The sequence below is a fragment of the Taudactylus pleione genome, unplaced genomic scaffold (genome assembly GCF_031769625.1).
Source record: "Taudactylus pleione unplaced genomic scaffold, aTauple2 ptg000061l, whole genome shotgun sequence".
Lineage (NCBI taxonomy): Eukaryota > Metazoa > Chordata > Amphibia > Anura > Myobatrachidae > Taudactylus > Taudactylus pleione.
In genome coordinates this window covers 11,561,203-11,581,237 of record NW_028284463.1, presented here as the reverse complement: position 1 = coordinate 11,581,237, position 20,035 = coordinate 11,561,203, and the positions used below count along the sequence as shown (strand labels likewise).

The window sequence follows — 20,035 nt, the reverse complement described above, 5'->3', positions numbered from 1 at the left end:
ATCTTCCCCAGAAGTCGGATACATGCATGAACCGAAACCTGCCGACGTCAAAGGACCAACCTCACCATCTCCTGAATGGAAGTTATTTTGTCCTGGGGAAGGAACACCCGTTGAGACACTGTGTCCATGATCATTCCTAGAAACTGCAATCTCTGTGTCGGTTGGGAAAATTCAGGATCCATCCATGACGAATGAGGAGGTTGTGCGTCACGGTGATGTCCTGTAATAGTTGATCCTTGGAATTCGCCTTCAGGAGTAGGTCGTCCAGGTATGGAATAATAGTGATTCCTTGTTTCCGAAGGAGACTCATCATCACAACCATAACCTTTGTGAATACCCGTGGGGCCGAAGATAAGCTGAAGGGCAAGGCCTGAAACTGGAGATGTGAATCCCGAACTGCGAATCTCAGGAAAGCCTGGTGAGGTGGCCAAATGGGAATGTGCAGATAGGCGTCCTTGATATCTAGAGATACCATGAACTCGCCCTCCTCCAAGCCTGCAATTACCGACTGAAGAGACTCCATCTTGAACCTGAAGATCCGTAAGTATGGATTGAGATCCTTTAAGTTTAGAATGGGTCTGACCAACCGTCCGGCTTCGGAACGACAAAAATACTGGAGTAAAATCCTTTTCCCTTCTGATGACTGGGGACTTGGATTACCACTTTCATGGACAGAAGCCTGTCTATTGCTTTCTGTAAGACCACACTTCTGTCGTTGGAAACTGGCAAACCTGTTGTAAAAAAATGATTTGGGGGTTGCAGTTGAAAATCTAGCTTGTAGCCCCAAATTATTAGATCTCGGACCCAAGCGTCCGCACAGGTTTCCGTCCAGACCTCGCTGAAGTCCCGAAGACACGCTCCCACTCTGGGGTCCCCCAGGTGAGAGGGAAGCCCGTCATGCACTGGGTTTAGAAGTGGACTTAACTTCCTGTAGACTTGAGCCTCTGCTGGCTGCGGTTCTACCCCGACTTCTGGTACCACGGGACGTTGATGATCCTCTGAAACGACCATGTGAACGACCCGGGGCCCGGAAGGACCGAAATGAAGGTCCTGAGTAAGATCGTCTAGGTGGAGGAGCTGCAGATGGTAGAAAAGTGGATTTACCTCCAGTAGCCTGAGATATCCATTTATCTAGTTCTGCCCCGAATAGTACATGTCCAGTGAAAGGAAGTGCTTCCACAGCCTTTTTGGATTCCGCGTCAGCCTGCCAAGTTTTGAGCCACAGCGCCCGCCGTGCTGAAATTGCCAGAGCTGAAGTTCTGGAGGCAATAGAACAAACATCCTTAGACGCCTCTCCAAGGTAAGCTGCCGCTTCACCTATATGTTCTGCTAATGGAATGAGTTCCTCCATTGGTAGTTGATCTTTCATTCCGTCCGCCAATTGCTTAGCCCAAATTTCAATAGCCTTGTTAGTCCAGCAGCTAACGATCGCTGGACGAAGAGTCACCCCTGCAGCGGTGTAAATGGACTTAAGAGTGCTCTCCAGTCTCAGATCGGACGTGTCCTTTAAAGACGTGACTCCTGGAACAGGGAGCGTAGTCTTTTTTGACAATCGCGATACAGATGAATCTACCGTAGAAGGAGTTTCACAAGCCTTTCTATTATCTGCTGGAAAAGGGTAAAAAGATAATAAACGCCGGGACATCTGAAATTTTTTATCTGGATGTTCCCAGGCTATCGTTAGAAGAGAATCCAGCTCTTCCGATATAGGGAAATCCGTAGCTTGTCTTTGTTTCTTAAGAAAGAAAGACTGTTTTGCAGGACCTGAGTCCTCTTCCTGTATTTGCAATACCTGTCGTATTGCAGCAATCAAGGCTTCTATTCCCTCTGATACCTGTTCAGGATCAGACTCCAGAGGCTCTTTAGGCGAATCAGGGGCATATTCACCCTCTTCTAATTCGGGCATATCCTCCTCCTCCTCCTCTGGGTCATCCCAATGGAGGACTGAGGGTAACAGTCTCTTTTTAGAGACCTGCGGAGCGGACGCCATTGTCATGGCTTTGGAAATCCCCTCCATAGAAACAGCTAGGGATCTCGTCCATGCTGGTTCCTCTGTAGCAGCTGACCTATAAGCCTCTCTTTCTCTGCGAGAAGCCTCTAGTTCAGCCGAGAGAGAGGACATAACAGATGTAACCTGCGTCCAAGACGGTGGTTCTGACATCTCTGCAGATTGCTGATCCGTATAACAACCGTCACACAATCTGGAGGTAGATGACTGTCCCTGTGTAAATTTTACTCCACACTTTTTGCAGGTAAATAACTTTTGCGAAGCCTTAGACCTGCCAGTCATGCTACATACAGACCCCACACAAACCACAAGAGGTTAAGTGACAGGGTAAGAAAAACAGTATACTGGGGTACAGAGAGATTGGAGACAGTCACACTTGCCCACAACGGCGCTCCTAGCAGTGCCAGAACGCCAGGCAAAGGATTAATTATTATTATGCTCCAAATGCTCACTTTACATCAGCCTAAACCCCTGCTGTGATACATACAAGTTCGTAGGCTGTCCAGCGCTGCCGCTCCCTGTAATGGCCGCCAGCAGTCTGCAGGGAAACAGTAGGGCTGATGGGAGGCAGGAGAAGGAAGTCGGAGCTAAGCTCCGTCCCCCGCATTCTAGCGCCTTGTACACAGGCGCCTGTACCCAGTACTTCTTTATTTATATATAGTGTTCCCGCTAGGCTGTTTTAGCGGGGCGCGGCGCCCTGCCCTCCTTCTGGAGGGCAAAAAGCACCCTGCCCTCCAGGAGGGCAAAAAGCGCCCTGCCCTCACAGCCTGCGGGAGCCGTTCTCACCCGCAGGACGCAGTGTCCCGCGGGTGGAGAAACATGCGGTGACCCGGTCACCGCCGGAGAATAGACTCCGGGCGCATGCGCCCGGCATCTATTCTCCCTGTCTGCAGGGCTTGGGGGCTGCCCGGCGTGTCCGTAAGTGCCGGGCACGCCCCCAAGAGTGACGAAAAGGGGACGCGTCTTATAGACATGCCCCCTTTCCGATGACCACGCCCCCTTCTCGGTCACGCGCACGGGCATGCCCTCTCTAGCTCCGGCGCCCTGCCTCCCGCCGGAGCTAGAGGGAACACTAATATATATACTGCCTCTGCAGTATATGCTGAGCCGCCTAATGCAGGGACAATACCGGCTACCCTGCTTATCAGGGAGCCGGAGCGCACAGGAAGCCGCCTCTATTAGCCAGAAGCTGGCTTCCCTGCTAATCAGGGAGCCAGCTGTCACAGAGCGAGAGAGAGCGATGCGCTGGCAGCTGAGCTGCCACCGGCGCTCTCTGTGGGGGGTCTAAGAAGCCGCCTCTGACCGCTAAGCTGGCTTCCCTGCTAATCAGGGAGCCAGCTGTACACAGAGCGAGAGACGCGCTGGCGGCTGAGCTGCCGCTGGCGCGCTCTGTGGGGGGTCTGATAAGCCACCTGTGTTAGTGCTAAGCTGGCTGCCCTGCTAATCAGGGAGCCAGCTGTACTGACAGAGAGATGCGCTGGCTTTACTGCCGTCTGCGCGCTCTCTGGTATATGAGCCCGCCTCTGTCAGCCCTGCTAATCAGGGAGCCAGCTGTACTTATAAATAACGCGCTGGTGGCTGTGCCGCCGGCACGGATGTGACTGTGTGGGGCCACCTAATGTAATAAGCTGGCTGCCCTGCTAATCAGGGAGCCAGCTGTACTCACAGGGAGACGATGAGGAGGCTTCCTGCTGCTGCCGGCGGCTGGCTGACTGGGGGGGTCCGCAATGCGCGCTGCATGCAGCGGCATGTGGCCCCCTCCTGAAGACTGAGGTCTCAGGTGTCGGGGACCCCAGGCGAAGTACATGCACTTGCGAGTGAGTCCCCTCCGGCAGCGTCCCACGTACCAGATAGGCAGTTGCAGCTACTGCTCGTCTGTCCTCAGATTCTATTTATTAAAAACTATCCTAGCCCTTAGAGTAGGAGAAGTCTTTTTTGTGACCTGCTCCCACTCAGGCACAAACTAATACTGGCCTATAGGGGGGTATAGAGGGGAGGAGCTAGTCACACTTCATTTAAATTTAAAGTGCCAGCTCCACTCAGCACCGTCTATACCCCCACTGTCTTGAAGTCCTCCAGTGTCCCCTAGTAGATGAAGGAGAAATCCCAATTTTTAAGTACACCTATCTGCATAGTGTGACCCCTTAAATAAACATGAAAAATTAATAAAAATAACAGGGTCTAATGTATGACAAAAAACACTTACCGCACAAAGACGATAACACCAAAATAAACGCGATCCACAACACCAAACAAAAAAAAACAAAAAAAAAACAAAGGAAACACGTATTAACATTAAAAAAGAATAAAATATTTGCAAGTTATAATCGACCAAAAATCGTTCCAAAAAACTTACCTCAACAAAAAATAAATTTATGAAAGAAAATAAACAAACAGAAAACTCGCCAAAAATCCACCAAACTCTCCGCAACCAACCACTACTCCGATTAACTCTCAAACTACAACCACTACAAACAACCCACCCCGAAACAAGGCCACAAAAAAGCCTTAAATAGACCGAACTTTCCCGCTCAAATCAATGACGCACAATAGATGCGCCCGTATAATGCACACACATCTATAAAAACGTCACGAGAGCCCACAATGGGTCAGCTGAATTCAAGGGTTGAATCATGTCCACTGAACAGCAGCAAAGCCAAAATCCAGGACCTCACAGTAAGTAGCTCCAAAATTAAAGTTACCACCCAAAAAAAATAAAATACATTTTTTCTAAATTTTTTGTAAGGTGTTGAGACTGACAATGAGGGGGCTGCTGGGCCTAGTACCCAGGCCAGGGCCAAACGCAAAAGGCAGCAGCAATTCACAAGAAAGGAGATGTAGGCTTTGGTGCAATAGTGCATTGATAACCTGGCACAGGCACCCCGAAATATGGGTGCAACCCAGAGATGGAAACTGTGGGAGGAAATAGCCAGTGCTGTCAATGGGGTTGATTTTGTCCGTTCAACCAAAGAGGTCAAACGCCGGTACGTAAATGCTGTAACCTATTTCCAAATTGAAAAAAAATTAGGAACAAATCTAACCATACATTTTTAAACAACAGATGGAGCGACTTCAAATATCGGCTAAAACAAAAAATGGCTGATAGGGCTAGGCATGCAGGGGGGACAGGTGGTGGGCCAACCCCTGTGTCATTGGAGCTAACATATTTGGAGGAGCTGGCACAGGGGTGTGTGCAGGAAGAGGAGGTGTTTGGCGTGTCCAACATGGACACAGACATGCCAGACTTTGCAGCTCCACATGTTGCTGCAGGTAATTTAGTTAAAAATGATTGAAAAACTTGTTTAAGTAAATTTACAAATGTACTAATATTTGTATGATCTCTCTTTTTCACACAGGCACAGAAGAGGACGAGCCTGCTCCAGAACTGAGGTTTGGCCGCAGTAGATCTGCTGGCTCCGCAGGGGAGGAAGCAGTATTTCCGGCTGGGGACCCTGTGGCGGACAGTCCAGGGCCTTCCCCCTCGCAGGCAGTGGCCCTTCTCTCAGATCTCTGAAACGCTGCGGCCAATGTCAGAATAGCTAATGCTCTGGAGCAGCTCGTCCGCCTGCGCATGTTGGAGCCGGCCTCCCTTCCTGCCGGAACATCAGGGCCCTCCGCCTCTGGCGCAACATCGGCCATCCCTCCAAATGTGCCTAGCCCTATGCCTAGGCCAGAGGAAACACCAGCTACCTCTGGCCAGGCACGCCGTACGACCAGACAAAGTCATGCTCCCTCCAACATCAAGCCAAGCGGGGGAGAAGCACTGGCTAATTCCCCCAAATTCCATCTCTGTGTTTGCCCCATATTTTTGCACCACAAAACCTCCCTCTCCTTTCTTGTTTTTTTGTTTCTTTATTTTTGGGATCTAAAAAAAAAAAAATTGGCTGAAAAAAATCCACATTTCTACCAAAATGTGAACATTTAATTTTTGAAAAGTAAAAATCCCTAAAAAAAAAATTGTGTGTCAAATTCATTAGCAAATGGCTAAAAGGGACTGGAACAAACATACTTAAATACATAACAAAGGTCATATACTTAAAAAAATGTTTAATTTAAAAAAACATAACGTAACAGGTAAGTAAACAATAACACAAGCAAAGCAATTAGTAGCTGATTGTCTTTCTGTATTGTAACCAAAATGTTAAAAAAAATTATAAATAAAAAAAAAAGGTGTTGGGCTTTTTAAAACAAAATAAATCTGAAAACAACATGCGTACGGAATATAGCAAAAACATCAAGCATTTTTACCTTTATTTAAACATTTATTTTGTGATTGCTGTGATTTCAAAACACAAACAAATAGGAACACAACATGCGTTCCAAATTTAGCTAATAAATCATGGCCATTGCAAATCACCTTCTCGCAAGTGAACCAATTATTAGGTGATTGGTCTTGTGCCTTGTAAAGGAGAATAGCAAAACATCGATTCGCTAAGGGAGTTACGAAGAGACCATCGTCTTTGCGAGATCCAATACCCTACCACAAGCTGAACGAGCAGTCATAATGGAAACTGGATCACACAGTGACGTAGCGTTCCCGCTAGGCTGTTTTAGCCGGGCGCGGCGCCCTGCCCTCCTTCTGGAGGGCAAAAAGCACCCTGCCCTCCAGGAGGAGGGCAAAAAGCGCCCTGCCCTCACAGCCTGCAGGAGCCGTTCTCACCCGCGGGACGCAGTGTCCCGCGGGTGGAGAAAAATGCGGTGACCCTGTCACCGTCGGAGAATAGACGCCGGGCGCATGCGCCCGGCATCGTCTCCCTGTCTGCAGGGCTTGGGGGCTGCCCGGCGTGTCCGTTAGTGCCAGGCACGCCCCCAAGAGTGACAAAAATGGGACGCGTCTTATAGACACACCCCCTTTTCCCAATGACCACGCCCCCTTTTCGGTCACGCGCGCGCCGAAGGCACGCGCACGGGCATGCCCTCTCTAGCTCCGGCGCCCTGCCTCCCGCCGGAGCTAGAGGGAACACTAGTGACGTATCCAAAAGACCGTCCAAATTGGACGTTCGCAAAAAGATAATACATGTACGCCCAAAAAACGGCTTGACACTTCTGCGTTTTCTCATCTCCACCCCCATTACCACCCATAAACGGAACATTCTGTCAATCAAATTACATAGGTCACTTCCTGTTCGCTGTGTAACCGAGCGAACGAAAAATGACCGCAATGATCCGGCCGCACATGCGCAATGATAACCGGACGCATGCGTGGTTTAAAACAATCGAATGTGTACGAGCGAATGGCTGATTGCGTCCGGCTCTGAATCAGGCCCTGAGTCTGTTGATACTTAATTCACAGTTTCAAAATGTCTCCTTTGGTTACCTTCTTCACGTAAAATAGTCAACTCTTTTTACTTTGCTTGTCATCCTACATAAGTTACACAGCTTACTTCAAGGAATTAAAGTAAAAAAAACACATAAAAAACAGCGACCAACTTAGGACTGTATTCAATTAGCATCAAAAAGCTGTAATCGGCAAAAAAGTATCACGGATGACGTAATTTCGCCAGGCGGAAACTTTTCACTGTATTCAGTTGCAAAGACTTTTCACGAATGCGGAAAGTCAATGCAATGTAATAGGCAAAAAAGTTTTGCCTATGAATATCCTGCGGAAAAAAAGTGCAGAATTGCGGATTTTTTTGGGGTGCAAAGGTGCGGAAACCACTCTTCACCCTTTGGACAGCCCCCCAAAGGGTAACTGCATCAAAATAATGCCAAAATAAAGAACACCCCAAAAAAGCACTTTGAAAATGGGTGGCGAAAAAGTACAAACGCAAAAACTAGCGAAATAGACTTTTGGGGGGTTTGCAAGTATGGGTGAGGTGTTTTTTTAATTGCAGGTGTTTGCTGAAGGTGCATTTCTTTGCAGCACTTAAAACTTGACTTTAGCAATTTTTAACTATGCTTGCACCCATTTTCAAGTACCCCAAATTTGACAGGACTACTTATTTTCACCCCCAAAAAATGCTTAATGCTATTCTTCACCACTTTGTGCAAAGCGCTATTATGGTGCAATTGCCAGCACTTAAGTACCCCAAATAGCTTCAGTAGGGCTAATCGGGGACAACTACATTGACCCCCAATGTTAGTGCATCTTTTGAGGGGTGTCAGGCTGATTTCTCCAATTTTGACAACAATTTTCACCTGTTAGTTTCGCCAGGATGCGTTTTCGCGTCCTTTGGAATTGAACACGGCAAATAGCGGGAGCGCGAGCGATACTTTTTCGCATGGAAAACTGGCGATCGGCGAAATGTCAGGCATACGAAAAAGTATTGCGGGTGCGAAAAGAATTGTATACGGCCCTATGTGATAGTAAAACATCTTATTTAGTTTGATTATCAATTCTAGTCAGGGGTGTCTTAAGAGAGGAGGGGGCCCGTGTACATTCCCCGTGTGGCGCCCCCTCCTCTATCCCTGGCGGCCGGCAGCCAACTGAAGCGGCTGGCCGGCCACCACATAATCAGTAGACTCTGGGCACTAGTGTGCCCAAAGTCTACTGCGCATGCGCAGAACGGCGGAAAAATGGGCGCAGCGGCCATTTTCCCGTGTTCTGTGCAGCGCTGATACACGAGGTGGGACCACGGACAGGTGAGTTTTAGATAATATTTGTGCAGGGTGTGCGGTGCGGGGCCCCGTACACTCTGCACCCATTATAGATACGCCCCTGATTCTGTTAGCAACAAATGTGCTCCCCATCTTTATTTAGCTATAACTTTTTATGCAATAAAGATAATTTGTTGCGGTGAACTGCATTATATTGTGTATAAAATTATCTTTCCAGTGATATACACCTTATAATGCAGTTATAAGCATTTTCCAAAAGGTTTCCACAATTTTGGCCACTAGTGTGTATATATATATATAAATGTGTGTATATATGTGTTTATATATATTTGGGCATATGTGTATGTTTAGATATAATATATATATAGAGAGAGATGTGTGTGTATATATATATATATATGCACAGTATATATACGTACAGCACAAACCCTGGAAATGTGCAAAGATAGATAATGCATTGGGCAGTGGCTGCGCTGTCATATAATAGGTAGAGACCGGAGAATGGATAAAGAGCACATTCCGCACCTTCCCCTGGACCCCCGGGCCCGCTGCGCCCACCCTGATGCCGATGTTACACAGTGCTACAGTACACTCGGGAGTCGCCAACCAAACGTAAGCGGGCGCGGCCAACCAGCGTGGGCGTGGCCTCCCCCTCCCTGCGGGCGTAGCGCTCCCCTCCCCGGCAGGCTACGTGCTATGCCCCACCCATCCACTCCTTCCAGCTTCATTCTCCTCAGACGTGCGTCCTCCCCCGCCCCCCCCCCCCTGTGCGTGCTGCGTGGCCACGCCCACCCTCCCGCCGTCCTGGAAGAGAGGAGGAAAAAAAAAAAAAAAAAAACTTTTTTTTTTTTTTAATTGAGGAATCAACAGCCGCCATCTTGTCGCGGCTCGGTCAGCGCCGGAGATCCCGGGGCCCTGCTGCACGGAGAGGGGAGGAGAGGGCGGCCCGGAGAGGCAGGGGGGGCGGCTGGCTGGCTCTCCCCCACCCCCGGAGGACGCTCCTGCTATTTCCCTAATCCGATGCCCCGTGTGGCGGCGGCTGCTCATTGTTTTCCCTCCCCTCCCGGAGGAGGGGGAAGCGGCCGCACGGTTGCGTGGGCGGGCGGAGAGGACCGGCATCGGGGGCGGGCTGGGAGCCAGGCCTGACGCAGCCCACGGGACTGGAGAGCGGTGCGCGGGGCCTAGCCTCTTCTGTGCCCGGTGCTCACCCGACAACACCCCCCCCCCCCTCCGACAATCTCCACCCTAGGGGGGGTGGTTACCCCAAATTCCCTCACCCCCCCCCCCCCTTCCGCTGTCATTGGTCTGCGACAGGTCTGTGTGAGCCATCCATTCGGGGCTTCCGGGAACTTGCATACAGGGGGCCCCAGCTGCTCCTTTTTTGGTGTCAGTGTTTTTTGGGTGGCTCTAGACTCATTGTAGGGTGCCCCAGTGGCCATTTGCACGAGGCTTTTTGCAGGGGGAGCTGATATTTTGGGGTTTAGGGTGTTACTGTGGGTCCTGTACGGGTGGTATTTGGGGGGGGTACCTGTTTTAGGGGTGATACGACTCATTGCGGCTTACCCCAGTGGGCATTTGCAGGATACTTTTTTTTTCCCGGGGGCAGTGGACATTTTTGGGGTGTACGGTTTCTAAGGGGGTTCCTGTTACGGGTTAGGGGGGGGGTGTCCCTAGACTCATTGTAGGGTGCCCCACTGGGCATTTGCAGGAAGCTGTTTCCTGGGAGCTGACATTTTTGGGGAGTTAAGTGTGTGGGTCCTGCTGGGGTGTTATTTTGGGGCGTCACTGTTGATTGTGCGCAGGGGTGGGTGGGTCGGGGTTATCAGTCACACAAGTGACACTGACAGCTTGAGCCCACTCTGTACGATTTAGGGCCCACACCTGGGGGGTGACAGGGTTCCCTGGGTCAGCCGTGCTCCCCACCAATTCCAGGAGTTGCCGCTAAGGAACTCGTTGACAGGGGGGTTCCCGACAGCGGCTGCGATTGGGGGACTCTGCCCACGGGGTCCCCCCGGGATGCAGGACTCGGGGGGTCGCTGAGCTGTAGAAGTGACGGGCCCGGACATCCCCTACTTTCCTATCCCCCCACCCCTCCCTCGCTGCCTCTCCTTCAGGGACGGAGCCTTGTCTGTCTTCGGTGACCGATCAGAGAAGGGGGTGAAGATGGCCGAGAACCTGCTGGACGGGCCTCCCAGCCGGAAGAGACCCAAACTCAGCTCGCCTGGCTTCTCGGCCAGCGCAGACAGCACAGGTAGGAGAGGCCGGGGCCCTTTACACCAGGTGCCTGCAGGGAGGTTAGGAGTGGATGATGCATAGTGCCTTCGGGACCTGGCAGCATATGTGTAGCTAGGACATGCTGCATATACAGTACATGGAAATAAATTGGTTATTTATTGTTACTTTCATTGCTCCAGCAGATAGTTTTGTTACATATGAGATCAGCTGGCAGGTAGATGACAATTATGAGGAATGTTTGCAATGCACATTTTTTTCTTTTTGTGTACAGATCGTTTAAAAAGTTGTCGTGTTTAAGGGCAACGGCCTTAGTTGGAAAATTACAGCTTTATAATTATCCTGTCTTCCTATTCCTTATAAACTGCGTCAGAAGAAATGACATGTTTTACGTCCATAGGTGACGGAAATGTTGGGGAAGTAGTCATTTTAGTAGTTGTATTGTGCGTGATACATTTGTAGTTTCTTTGATGGCATTTGTGTTGGATAGAAGATATCAGAAGGTGGAAATGTGAGCAGAAGTGACATGCTTGTATTGGTCCTGCAAAGCCCAAGGAGTAGGGGAGACCCCACCATGGCCCTCAAACAATCAAGAGAAGTTCTGCATTCAATTGGAAGTACATATAGAGGATCTCCGAGCCCATGCCAACTAGTTATGGTATATTGGGTAGATGTTTATGGTTCTGTTTTACAACAAGTGTGATGTTATATTTTGGCTCAAAGTTGATATATGTAATAGAATAAAGTCTGTCTGTTAATATAGGTATGTCGCGGAACATGGCGATTTAGCATGTGCAGCCGATGGACTTGACTTAGTGGAAAACTTTGTGAGGATAGTGTGTTCAGAGCTTCGTGTAATCATGGCGCACAATCGGAACAACAAGCCAAAGGGCCTTCTCTAATAGCCCGCGAGATGCAATCACGGGCACGATTCCGATGAGTCTGCCCGAATGTTTGCAGCGGCAATAATTTAAACCAGGCTAGTTATGCCTTTTACAGTATTGCTGCTTTTAAAATACAGGCAGTCTCGCTGGAATTGCGACCAGGCAGTGCCTGCGTTTTATAGGCTATCGCATAAGGCCCAAAGTGTTCTTGGACCTTATCCTACATAAAGTAATCGGAGGCTCTCCTGGTGACATTTTGAACATGTACAGTGTTTACACCTATATCTAGTTGTGTAGGTATCCCAACTGGGAACAGCTTGAGAGCCATTTGACAGGACGTGTTCCCTGTGAACAAAATCAAGAATGGATGAATGGTAACCGGAGACTGTAGCTTGTGAGAGTGATGTGAGTAAGGTGATGGATAGTTGAGGTACTGGACCCAATGCCACGTTTGTTGGAGTTGTTGCCAGCGTCCGTATGGCTGGTGATGTACAACACATGTTTTTTGAGGATTAGTTCATTTGTATTGGGAAGACATTAGAGATGGTTCGTTTCGATCATGTAATGAACTATATGTGTGTGTGTGTATATATGTATAAAATATATATAAATTTTTTATTTTTTTTAATTCAGCAGCCACCATTGAAATTGATGTGAGTGAATATTTGTCAAAACGCTTGTGTATGAGTAATTTTGCTTACATTATATTTTGTAGTTGCGTTATCACAATATATACTAGATTTGTTGAAGCTTTGAGCGGTTGATTGTAACACTTGTGTATAAGCGGTCATACTTAACACTTCATACAGAATAGATGAGCAGGTTTCTCTTCACACTGTCCCAGCATACATGTAATTTTGCTGTATTCCACCTTGCTCTGCTACACAGTACATAATACAGCTGTTCTTTAAACATCTATGTTGCAGCTATTGTGGTCACTTTAAACCACTTTATCCAAACCCCTAACTACATTGGTCATAGGCTTATATCAGGCATTCCCAGTTATTTTGTGCAGGGATCCCAGTTATTTTGTTCCTACCCTGGTTAATTTGTATTTATCTACACAGCTTTGATGCCTTTCCGGCATTGCGCTGGTACCGTTACTATTAATTTAAGCATAAAAGACTGCGCTTCAATTCTGTGTCTAGAAAGGGTAGACAAGTTGGTGTATGGAAGTTATCCGTGTCACTAGTTCTGACCGGGACCCTCCATGTAAAGTCCTGGACTGTCTGCACTTCGCCCACCGTTCTGCAGCAAAATACAGCGTGTTATGCGTTGGCAAACACCTGCGGCTGTCGTTGCCTTTTTTTCGGACAACTCCTTTGTGGTTCTGGTACCCAAATAGTTATCTTGCTGTGCTGTTATCCAGATGTTGAGAGATCGAAGGAACTAATCATTTATTAACCTCTATGTTCTTGGGCAAGGGTATCAAACTCGTGGCCATCCAGCTGCTGTGGGACTACATAGCCCAGCATGCACTGCCACAGTTTTAACATGCCCTAATAGCAAAACTGGCATTGCGTGCTGGGATGTGTAGTTCCACTGCAGCTGAAGTGCTGCAAGTTTGACACCACTGTTCTAGGGGATGGTTTTGCAAATCTTTATATGAAAAAAAAATGAATCCTCTTGTTTCTAAATAAAACAAAACGCCCTGAATGCTGCAGCATTGGCAGCTGGTTAGACCATGTGTAGATGTAATTTTTTATTTTTTTTTTAGAAGTGGAGATATTGCCCATAGCAACCAATCAGATTCTACTTCTTTATCTAGTACCGTTTAGAAGATAATAGCCAGGATCTGGTTACTATGGGCAGCATCTCCACTTCTAAAAACCCGCACTTAAGTTAATATACCCCTGAGTCGCCACTTGTTTAGGCTGAAAAAAGCTCCTCCCCCCCCCCCCCCCCGATCTTTTTTTTTTTCTGGGGAGACAGCAAATGTCGAAGGGTTACCCCATCTGACCACCTGTGTTGTCATCCCTCCATGTATGGGTATGGCCTGATCTGTCCGCTTGGCCTGCCAGTACATCGGCAGATCTATTTTTATTGATCAAATTGGCTTTTGAGTTTTTGTGAACAAATTAAAAAAATTTTTTTAATCTAGCTTAATTTACAAAGTATGCATTTTACTATCCCAGCTGAACAGCCTGCTAATTGCTAACCGTCTAGTAATGTTATAACCACATTTCCTCATGATAATGTCTGTGATTTTAGTGGTCTGTTTGATAACAGCGCTATGAAACAGGCAATGAATGAATGGCTGTGATTTGTAGTTGAATACACGACTGACTGCTCTCACCCAAGATTATACTATGAATGGAATTCGTTACCGGATAGTTTAAGCAGGGTCTGTGGCAAACTTGTTTTCTGTGGCATTTTGTGCCACTGTCCTAGAACACACAGCATAATAGCCCTGTCCATTAGGACATTGGACATTTACACTTTGCATGTTTAGGTGTGGACTGAGTGTGGATAATGGTAGAGGTGTCTGATCACTGACACTGCAGGGGTTACTATTTGCTGTGGTCCATAGTGTAGACATTGAGCCGGCAGTTACAATTGCCCTGGTATCTGGGGAAATGCTGCCGGGACATGGTGAGAACATCAGCGGCTTCCTCCTGCTTGCCTGTGTAGTGTCCACGTGCAGCATCGCAGCTTTGTAGTTCTTGTCACCGTGCATCAGAGAAGTTGAATTGCAGAGTCGGGATCTGTCAGTAAACTCTGTTCAAGGGGCGATCTGCTTCCTTGGATTTACTTGTTAAGGTTTATTGCACTACTGTGGAATTTAAAAACCTCACAAGCATAAAATGTCAGCAGATTGTTCCTCGTCGTTCCCATACAGTGAGGCTGGAATTGAACATAATATGGGCTATTTAGATGCTTTTGGCGCATTAGACAAGACTCCAAATTAATTGCAAATTAAATTGTGCCATTATTATGCTTGGTATATTGAATTGTGAATTGCTGCAGGTTCAGTCAGGCACTCACTAGATTTGCATCACTGTATTAGTCCTGTTGCTGCTTTAGGTTTGTACCATATTTAATTATGTAACAAGATACTATATCCTATAAACATGCACATGTTTATGGGAAGTACTGCAGTTTTCTGGTGTGTGTGTGTGGCTATGTATATAAGCGTGTGTGTGTGTATGTATGTGTATATATATATATATATATATATATATATATAGGGTGTGGTTTACACCCATCTGACATAACATTAAAACCAACTGCCTAATAGCCGCTTCATTAAAACCACCTGTTTTGGTGACACCAATTGATGCCACCAAAACAGCTCGAGCCCATCGATGCATGGACTCCACAAGACTTCTGAATGTTGAGTTGGGGCCTCCATGGCTCGGACTTGTTTTTCCACAGATGCTGGATCGGACTGGAATCTGGGGAATTTGGGGGCCAAGTCAACACCTTGATCTTTTGTCATGTTCCTCAAACCATTCTTGACCAATGTTTTCAGTGTGGCAGGCAGGGCGCATTATCCTGCCGAAAGAGGCCTCCGCCATCAGGGAATACCGTTGCCATGAAGGGGTGTCCTTGGTCTGCAACAATGTTTAGGTCAGAGATTCCCAAACTGTGTCCTCAAGGCACCCTAAAGCTGGGCATGCACTATACAATTATCTGTCAGATATCTGTCCAATCTGGCTGCTTGGAATGAAAACATGGTAATGTATGGGAGCAAACGACAATCGTCCATTTGCGCAAAAACACTGGAAAATAGCCAAAAAATGGTTGTTCAGACCAATTGGTTAAAACACACAAAATTAACCAATTTGAAGAATTGTTTTTTGTCCTTTTTTCAGTGTTTAAAACCATATGATCGCCTGTCATTGGCTCCCATACATTACCAGGTTTTCATTCCAACCAGCCAGATTGGACAGATATCTGACAGAAAATTGTATAGTGGATGGCCAGCTTAACAGTCCAGGTTTTAAAGCTATCCATGCTTGACCACAGGTGACTTAATTAGTACCTCAGTCAATTTGATTTAACCACCTGTGTTCAACCATGGATATCTCTAAAACCTTAATTGTTGGGGTGCCTCAGGAACCACAGGTTTAAGTAGATGGTACAAAAAGTATGGTGGTCGCTCATATCAGCTTAATGACTTTGCACAGGTGCTTGTAAAGGGCGGGGTTTACACTGAACCACAGAAAAAAAAGATTCCCTCCAGCTCACTGCTGCAATATCAACAAAAAATACTTAAATCCTACATGATAAGAGAGATTCAGAGGGATTAGTTACATACATTTGCACATATGAGTAAGCACCGGGCCATCGTCAAGGCTCCTCTATACTGGCATCTCTAACATTAAGGGATTCACGTCTGAGAAGCAAGGTATCCCAAAAAATTCCAGCCAAGGACTGTCACCAGGGCATCACATGAAAAGGGGGAAAAAAGGTGATAGTGAAGTGTAAAGATAAATCAATAAGTGTTTAAATCAATAAGTGTTACAAGCTTTACAAGCACCTGTGCAAAGTCATTAAGCTGATGTGAGCGACCACCATACTTTTTGTTTGCAGTCTTGAGCGGCATGAAGGGAGTCAGCATTGGGAGGATGTGCTGGTCCTTATAGTGCTATGTGGAGGTTTCTGGGGTACCTCCTAGGTGAGTAAGCTTATATATGTGCTGTTATCATGCAGTACATTAATTGTAATTATATGACCCAGATGGGTGCTACTATTATGTAGCAATAATTATTTTGGGCTGAGCAGTGTTGCTCTGGCTGGACCTTTTTCAGAGCAGCACCACTTAATTCACATAGATATTTTTTTAATCACTTTTCTAATTGTTAATTATTTTTGTCATTTTAATTCTTTCTCATTTCATTAACACTTATTGATTTATCTTTGCACCCTTTACACTTCACTATCACCTTTTTTCCCCTTTTCGTGTGATGCCCTGGGGACGGTCCTTGGCTGGAATTATTTGGGGTACCTTGCTTCTCGGACGTGAACCCCTTAATGTTGGGGACGCCAGTATAGAGGAGCCTTGACGATGGCCTGGCGCTTATTCATATATTTGCAAATGTATGTAACTAATACCTCCTGAATCTCTATTATCATGTAGGATTTAAGTATTGTTTGTTGATATTGCTGCAGTGAGCTGGAGGGAATCTTTTTTTTTTTTTCTTTTCTTCTGTGGTTAACTAGATGGTACACGTCAAAGTAATATCCACATGAATGACCGGACCAAAGTTTTTCCAGCCGAACATTGGCCAGAGCATCACACTGCCTCTGCCGGCTTGCCTTCTTCCCATAGTGCATCCGGGTGCTATCTTTCCCCCCGGGTAAACAACGCACTCACACCCAGCTGTCCCCATGGTGTAAAAGAAAACGTGATTCACCAGACCAGACCAGGCTATCTTCTTCCATTGCTCCATGTTCCAGTGCTGATGCTCATGTGCCCATTGTAGACGCTTTCGGCGGTGGACAGAGGTCAGTATGGAAAATCTGACTGGTCTACGGCTACTCAACCCCATTTATAGCAAGCTGCGATGTACTTTGTGCAGGCCTGCCATCAGAAATTGTGGGGCCCAGTACAAACTATACAAGCAAGGCGTCCCACTCACTCCACCTGCCCAGTGGATGTATACAAACACACCTAAGTAAAACAGGAAATAAATAAATAAATAAATAAAAAATATTTATTTTTATTTTTTTTTCATATATTTTTTAAAAATGCCGAAAAAAAGCACATTTTTTAAAAAGAATATTGGGGATACAAGAACTGCCAGGGCAGTTGTTAAATAGGGACAGCAGCTAGTCTTAGCGCACGCTGAAAATCTGGGCTGTGATGCTTTGGAGGGGGGTGTGAGCAGGAAGACCAATGAAAAAGACCACAGACACCATTAAAGTGCTCAGCGAAAAAGAAAATCCTCCTCTTTAGGCGATTGTGCTGCACTAAACGTCAATGTAAATTTAGCAAAACGCTCAAATTGGTCCGATTGTGAAAGTCGAAATTCTGCTCATCATAAAAGGGATAATTAAAGAGTCGTTATAATAGAACAAAAGGCCAAAGGTGAGGGAAAGAAGAAGCCATCTATTAATCTGCCTGTGACTAATAAGTAGATCACAGGTGGGATCATCTGCACTCTGCGGGCCCCCCTCTGAGCGCGGGCCTGGTACATTCGTAACAGCTGTACCCTCCCCCCCCTGATGGCGATCCTAACTGCGTGTTCTGACACTTATCTATCATCGCCAGCATTAACTTTTTCAGCAAATTGTACTACAGTAGCTCTTCTGTTGGATGGGGACCAGATGGACTGGCCTGCGCTCCCCACGTGCATCAATGTGCCTTGGGTACCCATGACTCTGTAGCCGGTCCACTGGTTGTCCTTTTTTGGACCTCTAACCCATGTATACCAGGAACACCCCACAAGACCTGGCGTTTTGGAGATGCTCTGACCCAGCCAACTAGCCATCACAATTTGGCCCTGGTCCAAGTCGCTCAGATCCTTAGGGCGCTATTCAATTGTTATAGCGTGCCCGATCTCCCATCTAAAGTGACGGGAGATCAATTGATTCAGATTTTCATGCTGATCGCGCCCATACTGGTCATGTTTAGCCGCATAAAGTGGCTACCACCGGGCGCAATCGCGAAAAGTGCAGTTTGGGCGCCCGAACAGGTCACTTTTCTCCCATGTCAGCTCGCACCATTGGCCATGTATTAAACTATGTATGTACTGCATGCTTTTCCATATGGGGAGCAATCCAAAAGAGTGACTCTGACGTACGTCTGATCCACACTCATTTGCTCCATCTCTCCCGCGGGATGAACTGCATACACTGAACGTTCAGACGTTCAGTGTATGCAGATCAATCATCCCCATGGCATGGCAACCTGACGGCGGTTTTCAGGTTGACCGTCATGTTCGGGCAATGATTGATGTTAAAAACGACCAGTTGGCGCGCAAATCGCTGGTCGTTTTTAACCTTTTACTGCCCGATTTGCGGGCGATTACCAAGAGATGGAGCGATAACGACCGTCTTTATCGCTCCATCGCTAGGTATAATCGCCTAGTGGATGGGCAGCATAAACCTTCACAGTCCCGTAACAGCACTTTAATGTTATGTTCTTTTGTTGTTTGTTTTGAAATCCTGAATTTTGGGGGATAAAAACCTGCACATAACTGAGTGGACGGAGTTGGTGTAACGTTGCATGCAAGTCCCTATTGTGTAGAAACCTACGAGCAAGTAGAGTCCATCTGTCACATCTCCATAATTTATTTTATTTGTTTAGTACAGCGATGTATCCTTTAACTTTTCTTCTGGTTTGACAATAATGTAATGTGCGTCCTGTCGAATTGTTGGGCAAATACTGGCTTCTTAGGTACTTGGGGTTGGTTTGCAATACACTGTCTTGTCGGGTTGAGCCCTGACGAGTAGCTCAAGCACTGTGGCCTTGTTTCAGACATGGGACGCCGGTGCTTGTGAATGTTTCCTGCACAACGTAAAGGGCCTGAGAGAGTTTTATTGTCCCATGCGTTAATGTAATGTGGGCCAATAGTAATGTCTCCTATCTCTGGTCTCAGAGAAAGTGGCTGTTATCACTGCATATAATGACATGGGGTCAGTGCGGTTTTCATATTCTAGATCAGATGTGGACCCCCCTGTGTAAATCCCCCTTACACGCAGGGAAGCACAACTTGGAGTCTGCTTGAGTTTTCTGTGACTTGTCAGAGGTTCATTTGTAGAAATGACTGTGAGCTCCCGGGGTATATATTTAGCCTTGTGTTTGCCATGTGACATTACTGCTCAAACGTGGATATCTCAACTTTCTTACCGAGTTATATATCAAAGGTGCTATATACTGGGTGATTACACCACTTCTCTCAGAATGACTTATTGTACCTCCTGTAGCACTAAACTAAAACCCTGCCACATCTCTAAATCATTGGGGGGAATTCAATTGTTTTTTGGCACCCGTAGGTAATGGTCACCTGATGGGCGATATTTGATTGATTTTGCCAAGTTCCGCGGACGCCCATTACTTATCGAGCATGTCGCACCCAAATGCACCAGGACTAGCTACCGTAAAGCGGCTAAACCCGTGCAACTTACTGGGCGTGATGAGTTTTGGGCGTCCAAAAGCCTGACTTTGGGCGGATTTCTGTTCACCACCTCAGGTCAGTCTGCCTGTGATTTGAGACTGGGACGGAGGTTCACCTTCCAGCAGGACAATGGCACGAAGCATACTGCTAAAGCAACACTCGAGTGGTTTAAGGGGAAACATTTAAATGTGTTGGAATGGGATTCAGAATGGCCGACAGTTCAAATCCCGACAGCGGCATCCCGGCAGCACTGAAAATCCCGATCGTCCCCAGGTAAGTATAAACTA

The 20,035-nt window shown here is 46.9% G+C and overlaps 2 protein-coding genes across 3 annotated transcripts in view; one reads left to right on the top strand and one right to left on the bottom strand.

The window, feature by feature from the left end:
- Positions 1-895: 895 nt before the first annotated feature.
- Positions 896-2,615, bottom strand: LOC148535044 (lamina-associated polypeptide 2-like). Its single transcript, XM_088464495.1, has 2 exons — positions 2,496-2,615; positions 896-1,777 (listed from the first exon to the last, which is right to left on the bottom strand). The coding sequence occupies exons 1-2, from the start codon at positions 2,613-2,615 to the stop codon at positions 896-898; spliced, it is 1,002 nt and encodes a 333-aa protein (XP_088320621.1).
- Positions 2,616-9,413: 6,798 nt separating this feature from the next.
- CREBBP (CREB binding lysine acetyltransferase) overlaps positions 9,414-20,035 on the top strand; it is a 53,457-nt gene continuing 42,835 nt past the window's right edge. For both annotated transcript variants that reach the window (XM_088464724.1, XM_088464723.1), the window contains exon 1: positions 9,414-10,817. In XM_088464724.1, the coding sequence (XP_088320850.1) occupies positions 10,730-10,817 (88 nt within the window). In that variant the 5' untranslated portion in view covers positions 9,414-10,729. The remainder of the gene's footprint in view (positions 10,818-20,035) is intronic.

What these genes read in the sequence shown, in the direction of transcription:
- LOC148535044 (XM_088464495.1), bottom strand. Translation starts at nt 2,615, where the DNA reads ATGCGGGGGACGGAGCTTAGCTCCGACTTCCTTCTCCTGCCTCCCATC. An exon ending in GCTGGACAGCCTACGAACTT is followed by an intron (nt 1,778 to 2,495) that starts GTATGTATCACA and finishes TTGCAAATACAG; the next exon opens with GAAGAGGACTCAGGTCCTGC.